The sequence below is a fragment of the Cyrtonyx montezumae genome, unplaced genomic scaffold (assembly GCF_038088225.1).
Source record: "Cyrtonyx montezumae isolate F1298 unplaced genomic scaffold, pur_monq_1.0 scaffold_0, whole genome shotgun sequence".
Taxonomy (NCBI): domain Eukaryota; kingdom Metazoa; phylum Chordata; class Aves; order Galliformes; family Odontophoridae; genus Cyrtonyx; species Cyrtonyx montezumae.
Window position 1 is genome coordinate 35,681,997 of NW_027071824.1, and position 23,682 is coordinate 35,705,678.

General features: G+C 38.2%; 1 protein-coding gene across 1 annotated transcript in view; it reads right to left on the reverse strand.

The window, feature by feature from the left end:
* Positions 1 to 23,682, reverse strand: part of CNKSR3 (CNKSR family member 3) — a 59,511-nt gene that overhangs the window by 9,603 nt on the left and 26,226 nt on the right. Inside the window, exons 2-7 of the mRNA XM_065732617.1 lie at positions 20,033 to 20,196; positions 11,962 to 12,164; positions 10,518 to 10,605; positions 7,890 to 7,931; positions 6,154 to 6,273; positions 4,388 to 4,447 (exon numbers count right to left, since the gene is read on the reverse strand). Of these exons, the coding sequence (XP_065588689.1) occupies positions 4,388 to 4,447; positions 6,154 to 6,273; positions 7,890 to 7,931; positions 10,518 to 10,605; positions 11,962 to 12,164; positions 20,033 to 20,196 (677 nt within the window). The remainder of the gene's footprint in view (positions 1 to 4,387; positions 4,448 to 6,153; positions 6,274 to 7,889; positions 7,932 to 10,517; positions 10,606 to 11,961; positions 12,165 to 20,032; positions 20,197 to 23,682) is intronic.

The window sequence follows — 23,682 nt, forward strand, 5'->3', positions numbered from 1 at the left end:
GCCATTTCCTCCAAGCCCAGAAGCAGTGCATCTGAGAAGGAGGAAAGTGAGCAAGAACACCAGAGGCCTCCATGGATCAACAGAGAGCTTTCAGACATACTTTGGTGGAAAAAGAAAGTCTATAAGGAATGCAAGCAGGAACATCTTACATGTGAGGACTGCAAAGAAGATGCCCAAGCATCTGGGGTAGGAAAGCTAAAACCCAGGTAGAATTAAATCTAGGCAGGGACAAAAACAGAAACAAGAAATTATACAGGTACATCAATGATAAAAGGAAGGCCAGGGAAGTTGTGGACCCTCTCCAGAAGAGAAGTGGAGACCTGGTCATGAGGGATATGGAAAAAAACTGAGGTACTCAATTTCTTCTTTGCCTCCATCTTTATCAGCAAGGGCTCTAACCACACCACTCCAGACACAGAAAGCAAAGGTAAGAATTGGGAGAATGAAGATCTGCCCACTTAAGTGGAGATGAGGTTGGAAACTATCTTAAGAACCTGAAGGTGCACAAGTAAGTCAATGGGACGCAATGAAATCCATCCATGGGTTCTGAGAGAACTGGCAGATGAAGCTGCCAAGCTGTTATCCATCATATTTGAAGTCAAGGCAGTCTGGTGAAGTCAGGTGTCCCTGACTAGAAAAGGGGAAACATAACCTCCATTTTCAAGAAAGGAAAAAAAGAAGATCCAGGAAACTTCAGACCAGTCAGTCTCACCTCTGTGCCTGGCAAGATCATGGAGCAGATCCTCCTGAAGGCCCTACATGTGCCAGACACGTGGAAAATAAAGATGGGGTGGTTGGTGGTAGCCAACATGGCTTAACAAAGGGCAAGTCATGTCTGAAATACTGTAACTCCATCATAAATGGCCACCGGGTATCAATGGATAAAAGAAGAGCAACTGACAATCTACTTGGACATGTGCAAAGCATTTGACACTGTCCTGCATGACATCCTGGTCACCAAATTGGAGAAAAATGGATTTGATGTAAGGAACACTTGCAGAATAACAAATTGGCTGGATAGTCGCACTCAGAGAGTTACGGTCAAAGGCTTTACATCCAAGTAGAGACTGGCAACAAATGGCATTCCTCAGGGATCAGTGCTGGGACCAGCGGTATTTAACATCTTTGTAGGTGACACAGACAATGGGATTGAGTGCACACTCAGCAAGTTTGTAGATGACATCAAGCTGAGTGGTGCAGCCAACACCGCTAGAGGGAAGGGGATGTCACCCAGAGAGACCCAAAAATGCTTGAGAAGCAAGCCAACACAAACCTCATGAAGTTCAACAGGGTCAAATTCAAGGCTGTGCATCTGGGTCAGAGAAACCCCAAGCACTAACACAGGCTAGGTGGGAAACAGCTCGAGAGCAACTCTGAAGAGAAGGATTTGGGGCTGTGAGTTGATGAAAGACTCAACAGAAATGTGTACTTGAAGCTCAGAAATCCAACTGTATCCTGGACTGCAACAAGAGAAGTGTGACCAGCAGATCAAGTGAGGTGATTCTGCCCCTTTATTCTGCCCTTGTGAGACCCCACCTGTAGTAATGCATCCAGTTCATGAGTCCCCAACACAAGAAGGAAATAGAGCTGTTAGAATGGTTCCAGAGGAGGACCACAAAGATGATCAGAGGACCAGAGCACCTCTATTAAGAGGACAGGCTGAAAGAGTTGGAGCTCTTCAGCCGGGAGAAGGCTTCAGAGGGACATTATAGCAATCTTCCTAGTACCTGAAGAGGCCCTACAGGAAAGCTGGAGAGGGGCTTTTTGTAAGGATATGTAGCAACAGGACAAGGGGAAATGGTTTAAACTGAAGGAGAGTAGATTTAGAGTAGATATTAGGAATAAATTATTTACTGTGAGGATGATGGGACAATGGAACAGGTTGCCCAGCAAGGCTGAAGATGCCCCCTACCCTGGGAGCGTTCAAGGTCAGGCTGGATGGGGCTTTGAGCAACCTGGCCTAGAGGAAGGTGCCCCTGCCTATAGCAGGGGGAATTGGAATTAGATGATCTTAAAGGTCTCTTCCAACCCAAACCATTCTACGATAGTGAGAGGATTACAAGAGATTACTTCTGTCCTAACATAGGATTAATCTTAAACAGTTTCGAAATTTATAATGATTTAAAACATAACAAAACATTAATGTTTCAAATGTACAAGCCAGAGGACTAGAAACTCTTCAACCTACAAAGGAGGACTGTTCCACATTTTTTCCCCCCAAATTTAAGTAAGAGCTATCAACTTTCACGTTAAATTATCTGCCTGCATCATTAAGGTCAACAGATAAAATATATGCCTGTATATGTCCAAGTGTGTTTAAAAAGATATTTGAAAAACACTTTAAAAGGCCTTTATCTTGGAACAAAAAGCAACTCCTGTGTAATGATTAGCAAGGAACAGATAAACGTGTCAATATTTACTCAGATTTATCTAGGCCTGGTGCCATGCACCACCTATTGCTGCAGTTATTAAAAACAATCTTTTTCCATAACGGCAACTATGAATAGCCTTGGCAACACTGAAGCACACAGGTGTGCCAGCCTGGTGTTCCACGGGGCTTCTGCAGCCTACTCCCATTTTCCCTACTCAAGGCATAACAAGCTGGTAGCAAACCAGCTCTCCTCCACGATTACCACAACTTCAGAACCAAATTTCTTTATTAAAAGGAACTGTAGCAGAGTAAGCTATGAAACAGGAGAAGATGACATGATGGAATTTATGAGAGTCTATAGTAACACTATTTTTTCATTGTCTTCTTGCTTCCTCTGAAAGGAAATGCCTCTGTGGAAGGCCACACATAAGATGATTCAACCAAGACCATGAAAAATTCTGAGCCACAGTTAAGCTGTGGAAAACAAAACTCATTTCAAAATGTCCGGTGGATGATTGACACCCTGGCTGTGTGAGACTCATACAAGCACCAGACAGCAGTCAGTACTGCCATCGCATTGTGAGACTGGAAAACAAAAACAAAGTTTAGGACTAGGCCAACATAAGGCAGGAAGTCATGAGTAGGATGGCACAACTCAGGAATCCTCTTGGCTGACTGGTAGCAAATGCAAGGACTTCAGATATTTTTTTTATATACAGTACTGTCATTTTTGGTGTGCATTGACACAGCATTCCAACAAATCAGTTTGGGGGTTGCTAAAATATCATCCAAACCTAACAAAAAAATTCAGTTAAGACACTGACTTATTTAAATGATACCATGTTGCCAGAAAGGCACTATTTGGGTGCAGTTCTCTCAATTGCTTCTCAAGTTTTTTTTTGCAACAAAGGAAAGAGCTTCCCCAAAGGAAGAACAACTGTTCATAAAGCGAAAGTTTAGGTCAACACTCAAAAGCTTTAGAAATAATATAGCTCCAGTCACAGCCTCTAGAAAATTATCTATACTTGCACAGGGAGCCTGGCATTAGTCATCACATTCTTTCACACTTATCAAATGTTAAAAATGCTGTCAAAGTAGACCTGGTCTGTATTTCAGATCCTTTATACAGTTATGCCAGGCCAATAGTATTACAAGCTGGCAGCTATAAAAGTTTTCAGTTTCCACTCTGAACTGCAAACACATTTCTTCTATCTGCTCCTCCCAGACCCCTGGACTTGGCAAGGTACAGCTAGAACAACTGCTTCTTTACAATTTGCAAATAAATAAATAAATAATATAATATAAATATAAAAAGGCCAAGCTCCTCAGATACCTTTTCTTTCAGTATCTCCTTTAGGAAGGCAGCAATGAGAACACTGCAGCATCAGCCACAAGTTGTAGTTGCTGATGGAAGGTTCACTGTAGTAACTTCCTAAAAGCTTTTACTAAAGTCTCAGCTACAGAGAGCTCAGTGCAAGAATAAAACAAGCAGCCATCTGCAGCAAAAATAAATAAAATAAAACCACTGTCTATCATACTTGATCATTTCCTTCCAGCAGATCAGTCCTAAAGATTTCATTTCTGTAGACTTTTTATTCTGCATAGTAATTTAGGCACTGGACAGTTAATTAATTTCATCATTCATTATTGAATTCAAGACAGAATCACCTAAGTGTTCCCACAAGAGAGATTTCTTTTGACAGAAGAGAGCAAATACATATATCCATGTCTTTGTTAAGACACCAAAAGCTCTCAGAACAGTAGCTTATTTAAGTAACTATTTTAATGCCAAGCGTTTGAAGTACCTCACCTACTTGCAGGAACTGGTTTAATTAGGCTCACAGTGAAAAAACGCAGATAAAAATATTTACAAGTTCTTGATAAACAAATGATGCACCGCATAGAATGTAAAGTAGCAAATATCATGAAAGTTACAGGTAAAGCAGGAAAAAGCAGTGAAAAAAATCAAAGCTACTTCCAGATAAGCCTGAGTTAATCTACATTAACTTCACTTACATTTTCTGTAGTGCCAGTAATTACATGTAATCCATCATAAGTTGATTTGATGTACATACCCTAAACAAAAACAGAAAATGAAAAATAAATATAAAGATAAAACAAGCTTCTGTAACATAACTGATTAAATAACTGTTAGCAACACACTCAAAACATTATAAGATTTATATTCATAAATTTTCACAAGAAAACTGTGCAATCCAATATCCTAGTATCGTTCTCAATTTTGTCACAGATCGTTTTTGCTTTAATTAATGTAACATTTGTAATTGCTTAGAAAAACTAACACAGGGATGCAATTTACAAATAGCGTTTGGTTGGTAACACCGAACTCTACCAGTTTTGCTGCTGCCTTTTCAGTCTTTGGTCTTGATCTAAATTACTTCCTTATTGTCCTGTCTGCATTAGAGAACTGCAAGCTCTAATAAATGGCCACTAGCTCTCCTTACAAAGCACATTTATATAGGTGGGCTACAAATATTACACATGCTCTTCCACAACTTCCTTCAGCAAGTGAAAACACAAGCTGTCTTGTAACCAAAATGCCAATAATATAAAATAAAAGCAATACAAGCCCTGGAACTAGTATTTCTGGCTATATTTGTTAAGAAAGTGTAAAAGCAAGAACAAACAGATGAAATTGGTGTTGACCATATGAAATACAAATAATCAAAAGACTATTAAGTCCACTTTTTTTCCCCCCACAAGAAGTGGGGGAAAACCACTACATTGGTTTCACCACTTATGAACAAAACTACATCTCTTTAATATTCCTACCAGTGGGTGTTGTTAGAAATACTCACATTTAGCTGCATAACTGCAGTGTTATTCAGGAGTCACATGCAGCTCATCTGCCTGAAGTTACCACATTTGCTTAGAAGTGTAAGAAAACACACGAGTTTTTTATGCCCCCCTATCCTCTCTAATTTCCTTCTCTGTTCACCTGTTGGCAGCCAGTTCTGTGCACCCACCTCATTTCTTGATCAGTTTAAGCTTCATGGTAGCTTGTGCAATCAAAAAAAATGCATAGCCTATTCACTCAAATCCAGCAGTCCAGGTTAAACTACGTATCACTATTAGAATGTAAGGTTTCCTTTAACAGTGCTCATCTCTTCAGGAAGAGCAGGAGAATACACATCACACTTAAGCATTTAAATGTCCTCCAAAACATTCTAATCTGAGTATTTCCCATACAGAAAATCAAATAAAATTAAAAAACAATCAGTTTCTCGTAACCAGCACTCAGCTAAATAGAATTCACTGAATAAACTAGATTCAGTAATATCACAGTCATTGAACTGTTAAATGGATTTCTTATTGTCCTTAACTGCAAGTCTCAGAAATTCTCATATCTGTTAGTCTTGCTAAAATGCACACAGTATATGTATTTCAAAAACACAAACACTATTTTTTAATCACCTTCTCCCTACTTAATCCCTTCCAATCCCCCTTTTGCCTCCATCCACCACCAAAAAAAACCCATCTGGTTAATATGACCTCCAGAAGTAAATGAGCAATTACCCCAAATCCTCATTAAGACATTAATGCAGCATTTTACCATCAAAATTTTGGGAACTATTAACTTGCATATATATATCCATCAGCCACTCCAGCACAGTTTGAGAATCTCCAAAGTTCCTTTCCTCACCTCTTACTGCTGCCTATAGAATACCACTGATGATTTTGAAGTATACCGTTCTACACAGGTGTGTTGCCCCTCAGAAGGGTAACTGAGGAGCATTAGGGACATCAAGGTTGGTTCTTACCAGGCCTTCCCCAGGTCTAATGTTAGTTAAGTGAACCTCCTCCAGACAGGCACACTGGCTCATCAACGGATCTGTAGTTGATCGGATGGCTTTATCACAAATCCCATTTAAAGTCTTGGACTGCAATGAGGAAATACAACAGTTACTACACTTCTCTCCTGGCTGCTGCTTCTTTCAGTTTTCAAAAATAGAGAGGAAATCAGTTCTAAAAGTTATCCAACCACAAAGCATAGTCAAGAATCAGTGAAACAAAGATTCATTTGTACAGATCTAATCTGCAGCATGTTTATCTGCCCACAGTAACCCAGTATAGAGGATTTTATTTTCATTAGTGTCATCTCATCACCACTAACAGATGCCAGTAGACCCTCTGTTTAAAAAGAAAATAAACGAACACATAAAATATAGAAAAAACAACCAAAAAAATGTTCCATGTTCATTTCTATCAAAGAGTAATCCATTAAAATAATGAAATATTTTGATGATTCTTGTGGGAACAGTTGACAATTTCTTCTATCATTTTTAATTTCTATTGTGAGAATAAAATTGTCAATGCATCATTAAAACATCTGAAACAAAGAAGAGCTGGCCACTAACTTATCTGTGGAAAGATTTACAGCGTAAGGTGGGACATCTAGAGTTTCAGTGTTTCAGCATTTCAGCATTACTTCTCTTTTCCGTGCCTCTGATCTGAACTCTTCTGGAATGCTTATGCAGACAAGGTTCATATTTCCTTTTGAACAAAACATAACTGCACCAAAGCTAACTTTATAGCTAAAGGCATATTCAGACCTTCTGTGTGTGTCAAGTAAAGTCAAAGCTGGAAAAGCTTTGCCTTTATAACTTTTAAGTAACAGAGTGGCTAATTACTAATGTTGGAAACAATAGCTCCAACATTTCTTCTTTTGTTTTACAACAGATTTATAGAACAGCAATAAAATAAATCAAAACAATGCTTAAGTGTGAATACAAGGAACTGCTCAAACAAGGGAATTCCAAGCAACAATACCCACTCCATACTGGGTGTGCATAAACGGAAAAAGAGAGAAGCAAAAAATTCCCTTTTACGTGGTCTCATTATTTACAGACAAAATTATTTTTAGTTTTTTTGCTACTAAATTCCTAAGCATCTATGAACTAGCGGAAGGCGTTATCAAAGAGCACAGCCTGGTTCATGTCAAAAGCAGGAAGTGATGATTAACCGTTACAAAATATAAAAAGCATTCCATTGCGCTCCTCATTTGGTCACAAGGCTGCTTCAGTTCATTTTGAAAACTCTGATCTTTCAAGCTCAAGTACATTATGACACAAAACCTCCGATCTAAAGCAGGGCAGTCTTTTTTACATGGAGAAGCTTAATAAGGCATAGTATCTACTTATTAAGGCATAAAATATCTCATGATGCCTATTACAGGCATAATTGGTTTATTTAGCCGATAATGATTCTACAGTACTAACCTTCCCTTTAAAATTTGAGGCCTAATTCTCTTGAAGAATGTCTGTGCAATGAACTTCAACAAAGACTTGACTCAGCACCATTACACACACTGTCAGTCTAGTAAAAAATCTCATTGATTTCCTCTACAGTGAAAAGCATTATTAAAATGGTCTATAACAACATTTTACTTGCATGATGTGCTGGGATTAGAAGGCTGTTGTCAGTACAATACGAGCAGAAGTCACCAAAATAAATGTGAAAGCAAGCAGTTGAGTTATCAGTACAAATTAGTACTTACTACAGTCTGAACTTTATCTTCCATGTCAGCCACAGTGCAGTCCTAAAAAGAAAAGAAAAACAATACACTATGTTAACATATAAGTGCATAAACACATCATCTCTAAAGATTCTGCAAACTGACACCTTAACCTTGAACTGAAGTAACGTCATTCATGCTGCAGGGATTAATCAGATTAGTTTCACCCAGTAGAGCTCAAATGTACTGTTAAACAACTATTTTCTGGCCCTGGTAGAAAGCCTTAAAACCAAGAACACTGGATTCAATTACAGCATCAGACTTTTCCAGAAAAACAGAACCCTGCACAATAAAGCTAGACCTCCAGAAAACACACAAACTTGCCTTGCGCTGCTGAATGCTGATTCAAGCATTTCCCTGCTCTAGCCATCAAATAGTTATAAAGTAGATTGTTAAAAAAGGCAAGAAAAACTATTTTTAAAAATACTTTATTGATGACATTCATCAGAACTACACACAAAGCAGTATTTACAAAGCCTAGGTACAGAAGTCTTACATTCTCAGAATAAGGAGGTAAAACGACACGTAAATAATGAAACGAGATTTAAAACTTAAGCTTCTGATGTTTGCCGCTGATAACCTGTGTAACTATCACACAACACCCAAAAGATGCATTGAGGAGCTGTGAACTGAAGCTGTTCCCTATTTCATATCACCTTCAACCCTTCTGTTCCTTCCCAGTTCTATTTTGTGCTTTTTAAGACAGAAGTCCCAAAGAGCATACAATCCTAAAGATATGGACACAACAGGAATATGTAAAATAGCTCAGCTGTCTCCTTTCATGTTTTCAAAGTAATTCTTAACACTGTTCTGATGATCATTGAGGACATATTCTTTGTACATTTAAAAACATCAAGTTGTTAGTTTGTTTTTTAATCTCATTCTCTCTTTTCCACATGCTGGTGGACTCCTTCAGGTCATACTAATACATTTGCATTGTCCCAGTACAAAATAAGATTTCTTCTTTCTCCATTTATGTTGTTTTTTCTCCCCCCTCATACACACCAATTCCATTCCTTATTACAGCTCCCGCTAAATTGGCAGAGAATTACTCTAACGCTTATTAAAGGGTAGAGTCATATTTGCCAACTTCCATTCCACTGCCATCAAAGGCTGATTTAATTGACAGATTAGATACCATTTCTAGCAGTTTTATTAATACAGTCCAGTAATCTCATATCTCAGTTCCTGTAGCACTCTTGGGTGAACACCATCTGCTGCTAGTAGTGCTTACTGTTCTTCTACACAATCTGCAAATCTGTAAATCGCTAACTTGCTGCAACTGCACACACACTGCCCAATCAGCAGTAGGGAACACTGGTGTGCCTTTGAAGTTATAATCCTCAGATATTATTCTTTTACAGCTATCCACCTGATAGAATTGGGTGTCATTACAGTCTCATATCTCACAAAATTGCTCTGTCCTTTGGCATCAGTACTTAAAAGCAGCTCATAATCGGAGGGGAGAGTGAATTTTTACACTGTCTAATAGCAATAAGACTAGGAGGAATAGGTTTTAACTAAAATATTAGAGATTTAGACTAGATATTAGGGGGAAATTTTTCACACAGAGAGTGGTGAGGTGCTGGCACAGGCTGCCCAGAGAAATCATGGATGTCCCATCCCTGGAAGCATTTAAGACCAGGTTGGATGGGGCCCTGGGCAGCCTGATCTAGTAAGTGGCAACTTTGCACATGGGAGGGGAGGTTGGAACTGAATGGGCTTTGAGGACACTTCCAACCCAAGACATTTTATGATTCTATGATCATCTTCCCAGAAATAGAGAGGGAATCACCTATTTCTCAGGACATTATTCTGCAGGGTTTTTTATAATATACAGCCACAGACTAAACAGCTACGAGCAAATCCTGCAGGAGCTTAAGAGTATGTGTAATGTTTAACTACTAGTAGTAGTTAAAACTCTGCTGACAGCATGCTACACTGCTTCAGAAGACAGGCAATATTATTCAGAGAACAAAATGATGCAATTTGCCAAGACTCCCACAGTTGCTAATTGTCCTTTTACACTATTACCAATGTAAGTGCTCATTACGCTGATTAATAGAAAGTTTTGAAACAAAACGTCATCTCCCACTACTGCCACGGAAGCCTGACTAGTAGAATTTTTTTTATCATAAAGGTGGCAACTCCTTGTGTTATAAGGAGCATCTGATGCCAAAGGTCGAAATACTATACATGGGACAAAACCAAAGAAGTCTGCACGTGTGGGCATAACAACCAATTGAGTAATATTTCATTCTGTATTTTAGTATATACACACACTGTTTATTTTCAGTATGTTATTTGGAACTAGATAACCTTCAAACTGAGACCAACTATTTTAAGAACTCCTCCCATAAAAGCTGAAGAAAATATGCGTAGTCTTTAAACAGTAGTCACTTGCAATATAGCCAGCAAATCCAAAATTGGAAATTAAATGAATAAAAACAAATCATCTCAGAAAAACAGACAACTGAAATTGACCTTCATGGAATTGTTCAAGCTCTGAAGAAGGCCACATCTGCATTCCAATTAGCATAGAGCACACGTTACTTCCCCAAACACCCACCTTCCCTTTTGTAAAGCAGGGAGGAAAATAAATCAGCTGACCTTCTGAACAGTAGTAGTAAGATCCAAGCAGAGCTGAATAATTCTGTTTTTCATCAATGAAAAGTCCGCAATACCTGTAAATGGGGTCCTGTAACAAGAGAAAACTCTTAGATTGCAGAGATCAGACTTCTACTACAGCAGTGAGGAACAGCATCAGTCAGAGCTGCACAAGTAACAAGGATAGTTTCACAACATAAATATTCTTGACTTGGTACTTTCACTTCATCCCTGTACCAAAATTGGGGTACGCCTAGCATTGTGGTGAGCAGTTTTAGACAGCAAAATTCAGTCCATTTTCCAAATGCCAGTTTGAAAATACCATCTGTACACTCAAGGTAGATCATACTAACACTGCTGTAAAAAATCACAGCCTTTGGTTTGCCAGGGAGTAGTTTTCTGTCTTCCAATCTTTGATTACTGAATTCAGACAGGGTAGAAAATTAAAATTAATAGAAGAGCTCAGATAAAGTTTTACTGAACATATTATTTTCATTCAATGAAAAATAGTATGCAAATTTTGTCTTGTGTAATGACATACTTTAAGAAAAAAGAGAAATGGCTTTCATACAAACAAGTTCAGTAAGGTTGTACTTTGTAAAAGACTTACTATGTAGAGGCACTCACCTCAGACCTCCAGAGAACTTAAAGGACTCAAGAGTAATCCCAACTGTTTTGAAAATGGACATGCCAGTCATCTTGCTGATAGAGAGTTGCAGAAGAAATTTAGGGCAATGTTCAAGCAATGTGGTGAAATGGGAAGATTAGGTGAGAGGCACAAGTTGTTAAAAACACTGCAGAAATATTCAAGGATGAAAGCTCTCCTTGCTGACTGACAGTCCTCGTGCAGCTCTCCTCCTAACTTTCCTTCTCAAGAAAGATGGCAAGGGGCATGAGAATTCACATCTACAGATCTTGCCCAGTACTGCAGCTAGAATGCTATTAGCTCTGTTGCCTGTTTGCTTCTGATGCAGTTGTCACAAAAGAGCTCTGGCTCTTGCCAGGAAAAAAAAAAAAAAAAACCAACAGAGGGAAAGTCTCTCCCGCTGTTCACTTCTTCAAATTACAGAGCTAAAGCCACAATTTCAGCAGATTCTCACTTTTCTTTTGAGGGACTTGCCAATGTCAGCTGATGTGGGAAGGCAAAAGGAGGAGGTCGCCTATATAGGAGAAACTAGTCCTGAAAACAGGTTGCTTCCCCACAACAAGAAGACTGTCACTTTTGTAACTACCAGGTAAGAAGCAGTGTTACTTGTTGATTTTGACAAAAAAGGAAGCACAATAGATGTCTTAGGTGATTAAATTCATCCATCAGAGGTCTTTACACAAAGCAAAAGAAGGCTGAGTGAGAGAAAGAACATCTTTAGACCTAGACATCTAGAACTTAACACTGCAAGGAGAAAAAAATATATAGCAATAAATGATAATACAAGGATTTTATCCTTACCTGTCCAGCCACGCAAGCAGGGCCTTAGCAGCACCAATAAGCTCTACCACAGAAGTAAGAAATTCATTGGGGGGCTTGCGTGAAGTATTTCCATCATAATTTGAGCTTCTCCTCCGGGTACAGATGTAATTTTGCAGATTATTGGATGATGCACGCAGCTTGAGAACCAAGTTCTTCATATTATCTGTTTCAAGGCCATAGTTCTGCAAGAAATATTATGAAGTTCAATAAATTTCCTTATTTCTTATTCTACGCATGCAAACTCACCTGGGTTCAAAGATCTAAAGACACGCCCTTTTACTTTGGTTTGGAAGGGACAAAAATGCAGGTTACAGGAAAAGTATAAAAATGTTCTCATCAAGTTTAATCAGACAATCTGCTGAAGCAAAGTGGTCTTCAAACAAACAAACAAGGACTTACAAGATACGTCCCCAACCTTTAAGTAGTCTTTGCATGTTTTTAAGCTATCTGAATTTCAGTTAATCCTTGGCATGTCTTGCCACAGGGTGGCAAGGTGGCATTCTTTCAGGATGTATGGCATTTCCACAAATTTTATGGAGAGCAGGTTTGGCTGCGTTTGAGATGGAAGAGGTAATCCTAGTGCTACCTTCATTTGGCACACTTAGGCCTCTTACCAGAAGAAACACTACTTCACTCACCGTCCTAATATTCAACATTTTGTAGATCACCACTATCTTTCTTATATCGACAAATCTTAAATTCTTGATCACTTTCTAAGACTTATTCTGCATTACAGGCACTAAAGGCTATTGTGGGAGCCAGACCTCCTCAGTTTTATTGAGATGAATGAGACTGAGGACATTATTCCATCAGAATGAAGCCACTAAGATGTCATTTACTCTCCAAATGTAGTTTGAGTAACACAGTTGCCTTGGTCTTCTTTTTGCTGAAAGAAAATACTGTTTTCTCTTAAAATGTTTTTATACAGTGGTATATAGTGAAGTAACATTTCATTCACAACTAAAGACAGTTTAAATTGGCAAGAGATAAAAACATCTTCAGGAAGTAAATGTAATTTCACAGTCAAAAGCTGGAACAAATATGTGAATCACAAGCTTTAGGTAATTATGCTTCTTGTTTACAGCAGTGCAGTTGTTTGCAGGTTTGAGGACAGCATTAACACTAAACTTAGTAATTAAATCCATTCTTACATGTTGTGTTTTCATTCAACAATATCTTCATAAAAGTTTTTAAACCAAACAAGTCTGCAAGTTCTACCCGTAACTCCAACTTTACAAATGCAACCATATCACACTTCTTAAGATTAAAACATAATTGTTTTAAGCAACATATTGATTTCCTCATTCCAAAGGTGTCAGAAATGCTACACTATAGCTGTTCTGAAGGCAACTCACACAGTTTTATAACCAAGATTTTCTTCTTGCTGTCAGTCTGCAGATGTAAGTGTTAAATAGCAATATGTTACTAATTACTTTCTTGTTTTTGACTTATCCTACCTTCTGGGAGGCAATACTTAGCTCTTTTAGACTGAGGAGTCCTACCACTCAGGGGAAACAAAAAAACCCAACATGCCTGCTTTTCCCTATACTGTTGACACAAATTCTAGTTACCAATCTCTGTTCCACAGTGTAGTCAGTTGTATAATTCTTTATCCCTTTCCCCTCGAACAACTAAGCCAGCTACAGCCAACATTAATTTAATTCAACTCCAAATTTCAAGTAATTCCCAATTCCTCCCTTTAGGACCACAGCATCACCCAAGCTCACAGGGAACTCTGGAGGTCTCAGTCCAACATCCTGCCCACAAAAGCCTTGGGTGTGAGCTGAGACCAGGTTGCTATGAGCTTTATCCAAAGTCTCAAAGATCCAACACTGCACAAACTTTCTGGGCAAACTGATCCACTGCCTGGTGGCCCTCCACTCAACTGATGCAGTATTGTCAGTGTGTTCCCCATAGTTGGGGGCAGAGGGGGAACATGCAGACTAATGAGTGACAAGTAATGGGTGATGATCACTTGTCTTTATCTCTTGCCCGTGGTCCCATGAACAGAGCCCAGGATGCAGCTCACTTCTTTGTTGTTAGGACACTCTGTTGGCTTACAGCCCCATTCCTGCCATAATCAAGGTCCCATAATACAAGCTGGAGTGTTTTAGAAAGTTAAGAGATTAAACAAAATCTTTGCTCAAAATACATCTGTGCAAAGAGTTTTCATCTAAATTACCTTTAAAATATCTGTATCTCACATGTAACTTGAACTCACTGGGATGTCATCCATATACCCTCCTCCCTTCCCTCAGGGCTCCTGGCAAGGAAGTACTCCTCCACAGGAGCAGAGGTCGAGAGGATATATCCAATAAAATAAACAAAACCAAAACATTGCTGCAACAGCAGAGGATATCCTTAAATTTTTCAGGACCACAGACCGGGAAAGATACAGATTAATAAACAACGTTAATGTACTTGCTTACTGCCATGTGTAAACTTACCACCTTTTAATTTTAACAAAATACACAAGAGTATCATTCAGATTCAGTTCTTGCAGACGGTTGTGTTTTTTTTCCCCTTCTCCATTACAAGAGATTGCAAAATACTTTAATTTTTGGAGGAATACTTTCTCATCAAAAGGTTTGGCTATACATTCTTGTGACCACACAAACTAGAAAGTAGCTATTTCCCCCTTGAGCAGAGAAATTAAAAGGATACTGACCTCCCTCTTTCCATAAGTGCATAGAAAATCCAACTTAATTTTTCCTACCCTGCAGAGTAGTAAAACAACCTAATCAAACAACTTAACTATGTCCAGAACTTGAGAGTCTTCGTTTGTTTATGTACCTCCAAAATTCTTTCAGTCACTCAGTGAGGAAATTGTACTCAGTACTTTGTGGTCATCTGTGATTAGAGATTGCCCCAGCACTTACCAGGATACTTGCTGGTATATCAGATCAGATTTCATCTGTGTTCTGAAACATTTATATTCTCCTCATCATGTCTGCTTTATCTTATTTATACAGTGGGTCAGTCCAGTGCAACTTTTCCAGTCCAGTAAGTTTGTAAAGAACTCCATCAAGTAGATCTGTTTCAATACGGACTTCAGCAACACAGGCTTTGTATCTGCAGATACAGAGCCTTCACCTCATGACTGGAGCTGGTTTCCTCAGCAGTCTCTCATGAGTACACCATGGCCAAACTGTTCAGTCACTGCGCTAAGCTGTCCTACAGCTTCTGCTGGAGATACTACAAAGGGCAGTTGAGATATCTACACCACCAGTTCATGCTCTAGACAACGTCCTGGATAAGAACTATGTCTATACCGCACAACAGTGAGCATTACAGCTCATCAATACAGGATATCAAATTCTTCAGATCTGCCCTGAGGAACTAACATTTCAAGAACAAAGGGGTCATCACAACCCAAATCACCTCTGTTCCAAACATATCCAAGCATTTTCTCTAACACAGAAAACATTATGCTCCTTCACCAGATAAAACTTTACCATCATGCACATTTTTCTTTTCACTGACAAATTGAGGAAAAAAAAACAGTAGCAAAAATAAAAAATGTATGTGGCTCTGGCTGTGAACCCATCCAAGCTGACACTACCTTGACCAGTCCAAATAAATAGTTATTTTTCCTTCTTCAGCATCACTCTTCCTTGTCCAGTCTGTTTGAGGTCTGCTTTGCAGCAAACCACTTAAAAAATAATTCCTTTCTTTATTGTATTGTGCACTAAGCTGTTTTAGCTCCCTGAAGTGTCTCACCTCATCATCAGCTGAGCACAAGCAGAAAGGATACTAATCAGAGAAGCGAGTGGGGGGAGGGAGGAGAGGGCAGATAGCAGTTGAGTTAAATTAATTTTAATTGTCATGGAGCTGGAGCCTCAACTCAGGATAGATAGGAAAGCTGATGCTTATGGAAGCACATCAACAGCCTACAAGCCTTCACAGCAACACACAGTAGATATAAAATGCAGTTTTTTTCTGAAGCATTCTATATAACAGGTTATAATATTTAACAATTATTATTTAAGCAATTGGAAGGTTTTAGATGTCGCTCATGAACCACAGAAGGTTATATTTTCCTGTCACTCTGACTTAAAATAGCAAAGTTATAACACTGAAACAGTAGCTGAACCCAACGGTCAAGAACACCTCATGTCAAACATTCCTGGCCCGTTACTTATTAACCTGGGTAGCCATGCATGGGATTACAGCAAGAGAGAGCATGCACAGGTGTACAAGAGAGCATGCGCACAAGAGTATGCTCTTTCTAAGCCCCATTAAATATAATGAGAAATAGTACACTGACCAAATAATTGCTCAAGGTCGAGGCACTGAAATAAAAGAAAACAAAGTGTGGTTATCCAAAGTCAAAAGAGTGCTGCAGCCAGGTCCCCACCAACCTATACTGATCTAGAGCTCTGGTGTTGCCAAGGGGCACTATTCACCTTCCCTTTTACAGCCATCTTCACATGCCACAGTGAGAAGAGCTAGTTTTGCTGGCTGATCCAGCTGAAAACTAGCTTAGGAAAAAAAAAAAAGAATAAAAACCAACTAAATGTCTTTTCAGTAGTTGATACAACATGCTCTATGCCTACATAATCACTGGACTTAACACAAAGTACTGTCACTGTCATGTACTTTCCACTCTTTCTTTCAACAAAAAGATTTCCTAAAGAATCCTCTGGAATTTGAAACTTCCTCATAAAAATGAGGCCTCTAGAAAATTGAAATCTTATGAAAGGATGCATAGGCATGGTACTTTTGATAAGGAACAGCCACAGAAGTGTAAGCCCTCAGGTACGTAAACAATCCAGCTTGGGACTTAGTATTTTAGCAAACACTTTTTACAGTAATGACAACGGTGAGAATAAAATGCAAGAGTTACTTGGTAAGATGACTTTGTGGTTATATGTTGCTGCACTGCTAATGTGCTGGCATTATTACCAGTGGTATTATTAAAAGGCACAAAGCTTAAATAAATAAATAAAGTATGTTCTGGTATGTTTTTGGTGGTTATTTTTGTGTATGGTTTTGTTTTTTAATTAATTAAATTAATATCTTCGTTCAATCTTCATTCTAATCCCCCCCCAAAAACAAAACAACAACAACGTTTGCAAGCAAAAACAACTAGCTCTTATCAGACAATGCAGATAAAGATCCAGAAATCTAATCCAAAAAACACATCAAAAGTCATTCTATTTGCATATAATTTCCTGTTAATGTTTGCAATATTTTATGTTTATTAAGCCCAAACAGGCAATGCAACTCATCAGGCAAAACAGTGAGTTTCACCATCATTTCTTTTTGTCCCACTTATTCAATTAGACTGAGAAAGTTTATTTTCCAGGATTCTTATCTCTTCTTTTGTGGTTCTGCATGAGTTTAAAAAAGCATTTTATGTATATTTGTTCCTTTTCCACCAAACACTTTAATCAACAAAGCAATATCTTCCACCCATCCCTTTTTTTCACTCAAGCAAACACAGTCATCACAAAAAGATGGAGGCATTCATGCTGACGTGGTTTGGTTTTGTGTTTTTCTCCCCCTCCTGGAAAGTTCAATTCCTCTTATATGTCCTCTAAATTCCTTAAATAAGTCTTCAAATAAAGTCTTCAACAACTCTTCAGAAAAATCTTATTGCACCCACTCAAGTGCAACAGAAATGTGTTCTCACAAGAAACCTTCACTTCTTATCCCTGACCACATGCTTTCCTGCTGCCTCTTCAGTGTCAGCTTTGTGGCATATGTTGCTGCTAAGGAAAGAATAGGAAATACTGACTAAAAACTAAAGCAGTTGAGAAAGATTTGTTGTTGTTGGTCTTTTTTTCAGCTAAACTGCAACAGTAAACATCATAACTTCCAGACATTTTCAGCTTGACAGGGTACAACTCACATAGGGAGCTCTATCCCAATAAAATCTAAAGTCTAAGTTTATTTGGTGTACTTTCTCAAGGAACACACTACCTTCACACTGTTGTTTCCTCACTGACCTAACAAGGTTGGAAAACATGAATAAGTGAGAAGAATTATCATAGGAGGAAGATACTCCAAGGACATACTTCACTGCCTTTAGAGTCTCAAGTGTTCTTGCAGTGTAAGGAAACCAATGCATCAATCTGAAGGAAGCAGTTGGGAACCAGGAAAAAAGGTAAATTTCTCTTGAGAACTCCAGAACTGGGGAACCTCCAAAATACTGACAACACCTACACCTATCATCAAAACCAACAGCATTCAAAGTCTTACTCAGGCTGGTCCAGTCACTGCTATATATTCATAGTATAAGCTATAAGCATGGTGAAAAGCATACAAGCGGAGTTCCTGAGTGCCTTTGATTTTAATAAAATTTCACAAAAATAAAGGAATTGTCACCACATACACACACAAAGAAAAATCAGCCATATTAATATCCCCAACCCACATTCAAAGAATTAATACTAGTGGAATAGAGAAACCTCTGTTCTTTCACACAGGAAGAAAAGAGACAGCAATATTTAAAAGGAAAAAAAAAATTGTCACTAGAATTCAAGACACATCATCTCTTGGAATCAAAAAATCAACACTGATTTTCTACCATTACCTCAAAAGCTGAAAGGAAAGAGCATGCAGAAGGTGACAAAGGGCATAGCTTAAACACAGGAATTCTTCCTCCACCTCTTAAAAGGAAATAAGGATATCTCAGCTACAATATGTAAACTCTGTCTAATGCATTAACTTGAACTGCATTTCACAAAGGATTTCCAGAAACGAGACCAAGGTCAAAACTTTTGTCTACTAAGGAAATTAGAAGGAAATTGTAGAAGATAAAACACAGCTTTAGGTTCTGGCGGTCATCCAGCTTTGTTCATTTTATTCTAATATTTTAGAAGACAGAAGGAAAAAAGTGCCTTTGAGGGCTGCCACATCCATTATATCAGTTAGGAAAGTACACAGTACACTTGGTAATTCACCAGACTCCTTCACTTGCCTAACAGACTATCTCCTGCCACATGAATCACATGCAGGCTGAGTTCCTCTATTACATCTTTTCTTTAAACATTAGGGAAAAAAAAAGACAAAAGAAAAAAAAAATGCTTATCAAATACTGAAAACACATTTTGTAAACATAAGAGCAACTCTTCAGGAATTGTTTCAGTTTATGCACAGTTATTTTATTAAACATGCTTACTTTGGTGTACAGAATGCTGTTTCTTTGTGGTTATGAGTAGAAACGAAGCCCATAGCACCTCCCTGCTGCACATGAAGCACGTGTCACTCAGGCAACAAAGACTCTCCGTTTTTAGAACATGCTCTTCGCTTCAAGACATGCCTGAGAACAGAGTGCAGGCCAGCACTGGCCAAGGAATCACAGGGCAGCCTTTGCCATCCCTCCAGCTGATGTCATTGTATATAATAACTCTGGTGCTCACTCACTGCACTACACATCTTCAAGACTGTGTCCGAACTAAAGCTTTTAAATAACGCCTGCAGTGGTGATGCTGCATTAGAAAACTATCTGAAATATATTTATTCATTTCAGAGTATGTTTGTTTTAAAAGCATCTGCACAGTAATATATCAGGAGTAAGACAGAGGAACAGCTTATGTTCCAAATCCAATGAGTTGAACTCACACAGTAACTTGGTAATCAAAGCATCCCTTACTTCAAGAACATTTTCTTCACTTTGTATATAGACTACAAATCTTGCCCTAACCTCATTTCAGCTGATGTGAGAAATCACTAATATAATAATGGTACTAATAATACTAATAATAGCTGCCATTTCAACACTACGTGCTTCACCTTTTACAACAAATTCAACCTACTCAATAGTAATTTTGATCACAGTTCACTAACAGAAGACACAAGATCTCACAGTGCTACTCAGCCAACACTTCTCTTTAGAAGTGCAACTGAATCAGCATTGCCACTTATAAAGAAAATGTCAAAAAGCTATAATACAAAGCTTAAAGAATTAAACACTGTTTTCTTTTGCCATAATGTGTATCAGAAAGCAAGTATGAAAGGCATTCTGATTTCATTAGACTTTCCTTAGATATTCAACAAGAAACGCATTTAAAGAAATTCTTTGTCTGTTCACCACTTTACTAACCAGTGCACACAGGAGATCCACAGCTTCTAAAACCAGCTCCTGGTGTCCAATCCGTGTGATACCCATATCTTCAAGATCTTGGTGAGAAATCTGTAACAGCTGTTCACCATTTATCTTCTCCCGTTCAAATTTATGGACATACTGCTGCAGGCAATCATCCAGGCCTAACAAAGGACAACAGAGAGAGAGAAGAGGACGTGATTATAATTTCTGTATTTTGTTTCCCTTCCCCACAGCATTTAAAAAACAAAAAGGGAAAAAAAAGCACAAATGGAACTGTAGACAACATGTTGTATCAAATTATGAAAGAAACTTGCAGTGACATCAAAGATTGAAAGTTGCTCCAAAGGGGTGCAGAGATGGAACATGCAGACTTTGAGGACCTTGCTGTCACCTAAGTAAATACATGACCTGTTTGCAATTCATGGATCGAGCTGAAGAGGCAAAAATGTCCCTTTGGTGCCTGCACAAGCAAGGCTATCAAGAGACATGCACACATTCATCCCTTAACATAACTCTAAATGATGAAGAAAAGCAATGATAAAAAAATAACAAACCAAAAAAAAAGATAAATACAGGGCAAGAAAAGAACCAACATCTTGCCCACTGCCAGCTAAACAAACAGAACTAAAACCCACAGTCCCCTATCCACTTCTAAATAAAACAGCTGTACAATGAGAAGAAAATGGAAGAAAGGCAAAGCAATCCACATGATGTTTTCCTCAAGTTTCATTACTCCCTTGATTTATGAGTCCTTACAGCTTCCTGCATCAATCGCTCTTTCCTCCTTTTAATTTAGCAGCATATATCAATAAGAACTTTATTTTTGTAGCCACAAAGTATTTTTGAAACAGCTAAGAGCATTTTAACTGTCACACCAATATCCTCACTTTAAATTATGATTGTATGATTCTGCTTTCTCTGCAGTACCTTTTTCCCCTCTTCTGTTGGTTAAACTGTTTAGAGAAAGGATTTCTCTTATATTTAAATAAATTGTGTTAAATCTGTTTTCTCATATACACTTGCTTGTTTTGACTGTTCTTAAAGATTTTGTGTACAGAAATATAGGGAAAAACATTTGGGTGGCTGTGTTATTTTAAAGATGAAGTCCTATCCTGCTCATATTCTGACACATTAACAAGAGTAAAAGGAACAGATCCAAATAGATTTGTTTTGTAGAAATGTATCACATTCACTGAAGAGTGGACGCTAACAAGATTCAGATTACATACTTGGCATCTATTTTGTAGCATCCACAATAACTATGTAACTTGACCAATTGGGTTAAAAAAACTGAACTTGTAACTGCAAAAAGGATGTTCGTCCACTGGGTTGGCAGAAGAGGAAGCCATCCAGATGGACTGCTGAAGATGAGAAACACTAACAGCATCCCAAACTGCATGGAAACAAGAGACGGGAGACAAGAACTCAGTTGAACCCATCAGGGTGCAGCAGCAGCCTGGAAAGCAAGCACCCCAGCACATGCCAAGAAAGCGGTCAAGACAAATCACACGGGGGCCCCAGGGCCCACATCAAACACGCTCATTTCCTAAGAGCAGCACAAGCCATTACTACTGCCATGCACTGTCTGCTCCAGAAGATTAGAACTCTCATAGGCACAAGCTTAGCACACATCACTTGCTTTTATAAACCTCACTAAGAAATTAATAAGGATGGACAGCCCTGCACTTAACAGTCACCTCTTAATATGGCTCATGCAAACTTAATCACTGCAACACATCAAAATCTGGCTGGGCAGGCTTGACTCCTCCATGTGCAGAGCTACTGGTGTCTACAGCTTGTCGTTTAAGCATAATTATGAATGTGAAATCCCGCATGCAAGATGAGTGCAGTCTCTCAGAGTTACAGTTGTTTGGGGTGCTCTCTTTTCATCTGTCTTGGCAAGGCCTCATAAATTCTGAAAATTGAGCCCAGTGTTCTGTTTCCCACAGGCAACAATTTTTCCCTTAGGCTATACAAACTCTTTTCCCAGGAAAAATAATAAAACGATCTAGCCTTCATTGTTTTACAATTTATTTTTTTTAAAACAAATTCTCAACCAAGGCTGACATACAGAGCACATGTTTGGCATTCCCGATTTTTAATGCTGTCTTACAGACCACTGTTTCCCATCGTTTACCACTGAATGCCCATAGCTTCCATTATACATTGCACAGACACCTAGAATAAAATGCTAGTTAGCATGCAATAAAGTTTTTACTTCTCAAGTTTCTTGGATACGCTGTTGCTTTGGCCTTCTAGCCCTTGTGTGTGTTGATTCAATTTTCTGTGATAAAACACAAGATTTAAAAAAATGTATATAACCCCCAAGGAAAACAGCTATGTCTTTCAGCCTGTCTGTGGGGTTGTTTCTTTTCTGTGTTCTTTTTTTGTTTGGTTGGTTGGTTTTGTTGTTGGTTTTTCCATTAGTTTTCTTTTTAATTTGTGCTTGACCGTTCTTGAAAATCTATTACAACTTATCTTCTTCTAAAATGTATTTTTCATAGAAATACTTAAAAATAATATTTCTGTGATCACATAATAGAACTATTTTTGTAAAGGTTTTTTTGCTGTTGTTGTTTTTTGTTGTTGTTGTTTTTAATCATTGTAATGTTAGTTCAAAACAGTCAATGCAGGGGCACAGTTGCTCAGGCTGAAATGTATTTAAGATTAAGTGACCAAAACTATAAAAAGCAGGAAGTAAAGACAAACCCACACACTTATGGCAAATATTCACTAATGGTTTAAAATGGGCTTGCTAACATTAGCCTTATTAGTTTTTCTAAGAAACACATGGAAAAGTCTTAAACGTTTTAATTGAGATTTCAGACACATTTATAGCATATTGTTTAATTTTCCATCACATTAATGAAATACCTAAACTTGCAAACCAAAAAAAAAAAAAAATCCTATTTTCCAAGAAAGAAAGGAGAAAAAAGGAAAAATGACTCGAATCTGATCAACAAAATTAACCAAATAACATTTAAGTCAAGTTTGTAAGTCAGCATTGAAATGCAATTAGGAACTTAAATGCACTTCTTACTTTTCCTTTCTTCCAAACATCTTAGTTCTTTCCTTGTATTTTCTGTGTTTTTCAGCACGTAATGTAAAACTGGTATGGCCTGTTAACAAAGTCTAGATGTCTTCAAGAAAGTTAAATGAATTAAAAGCTCCAGACCTAGTCTACATCACTCCAAGTAATACCTACCTACTTATCATTTTCAATAAGTAGCTTGTAACAATAAATGACATCTAAGTTGCACAGGATGTGCATTTCTACCTTCTTATATGGGCAGAACATACTGATTGGTTACAGGTTATACAGACAAGACAAACAAAACCAGCTGCAAGTCAAGCTGCCCTGCGCCTGTTTCACCTGCAACAGCAGTTCAGAGCTCAATTCCTCAATTATTCTGCTCAAAGTAAGGTGGCTGAGAAATAAATTCATTAAGTTCAGTGATTTAAATTCAGACAAATCACAATAAATCAGGGCAACATTAGCAGGCTCAAGCAAGAAAATCGTTTCCAATAATTATATTTTTGAGGAAAGAAATAAGACTCCAACTTTGGTAAAAAAAAAAAAAAAAAACATCTATTTTTATCACCTTTGCCCACTCAAGTGCCCTGCTGAAGTCTCAACGATTCATTTG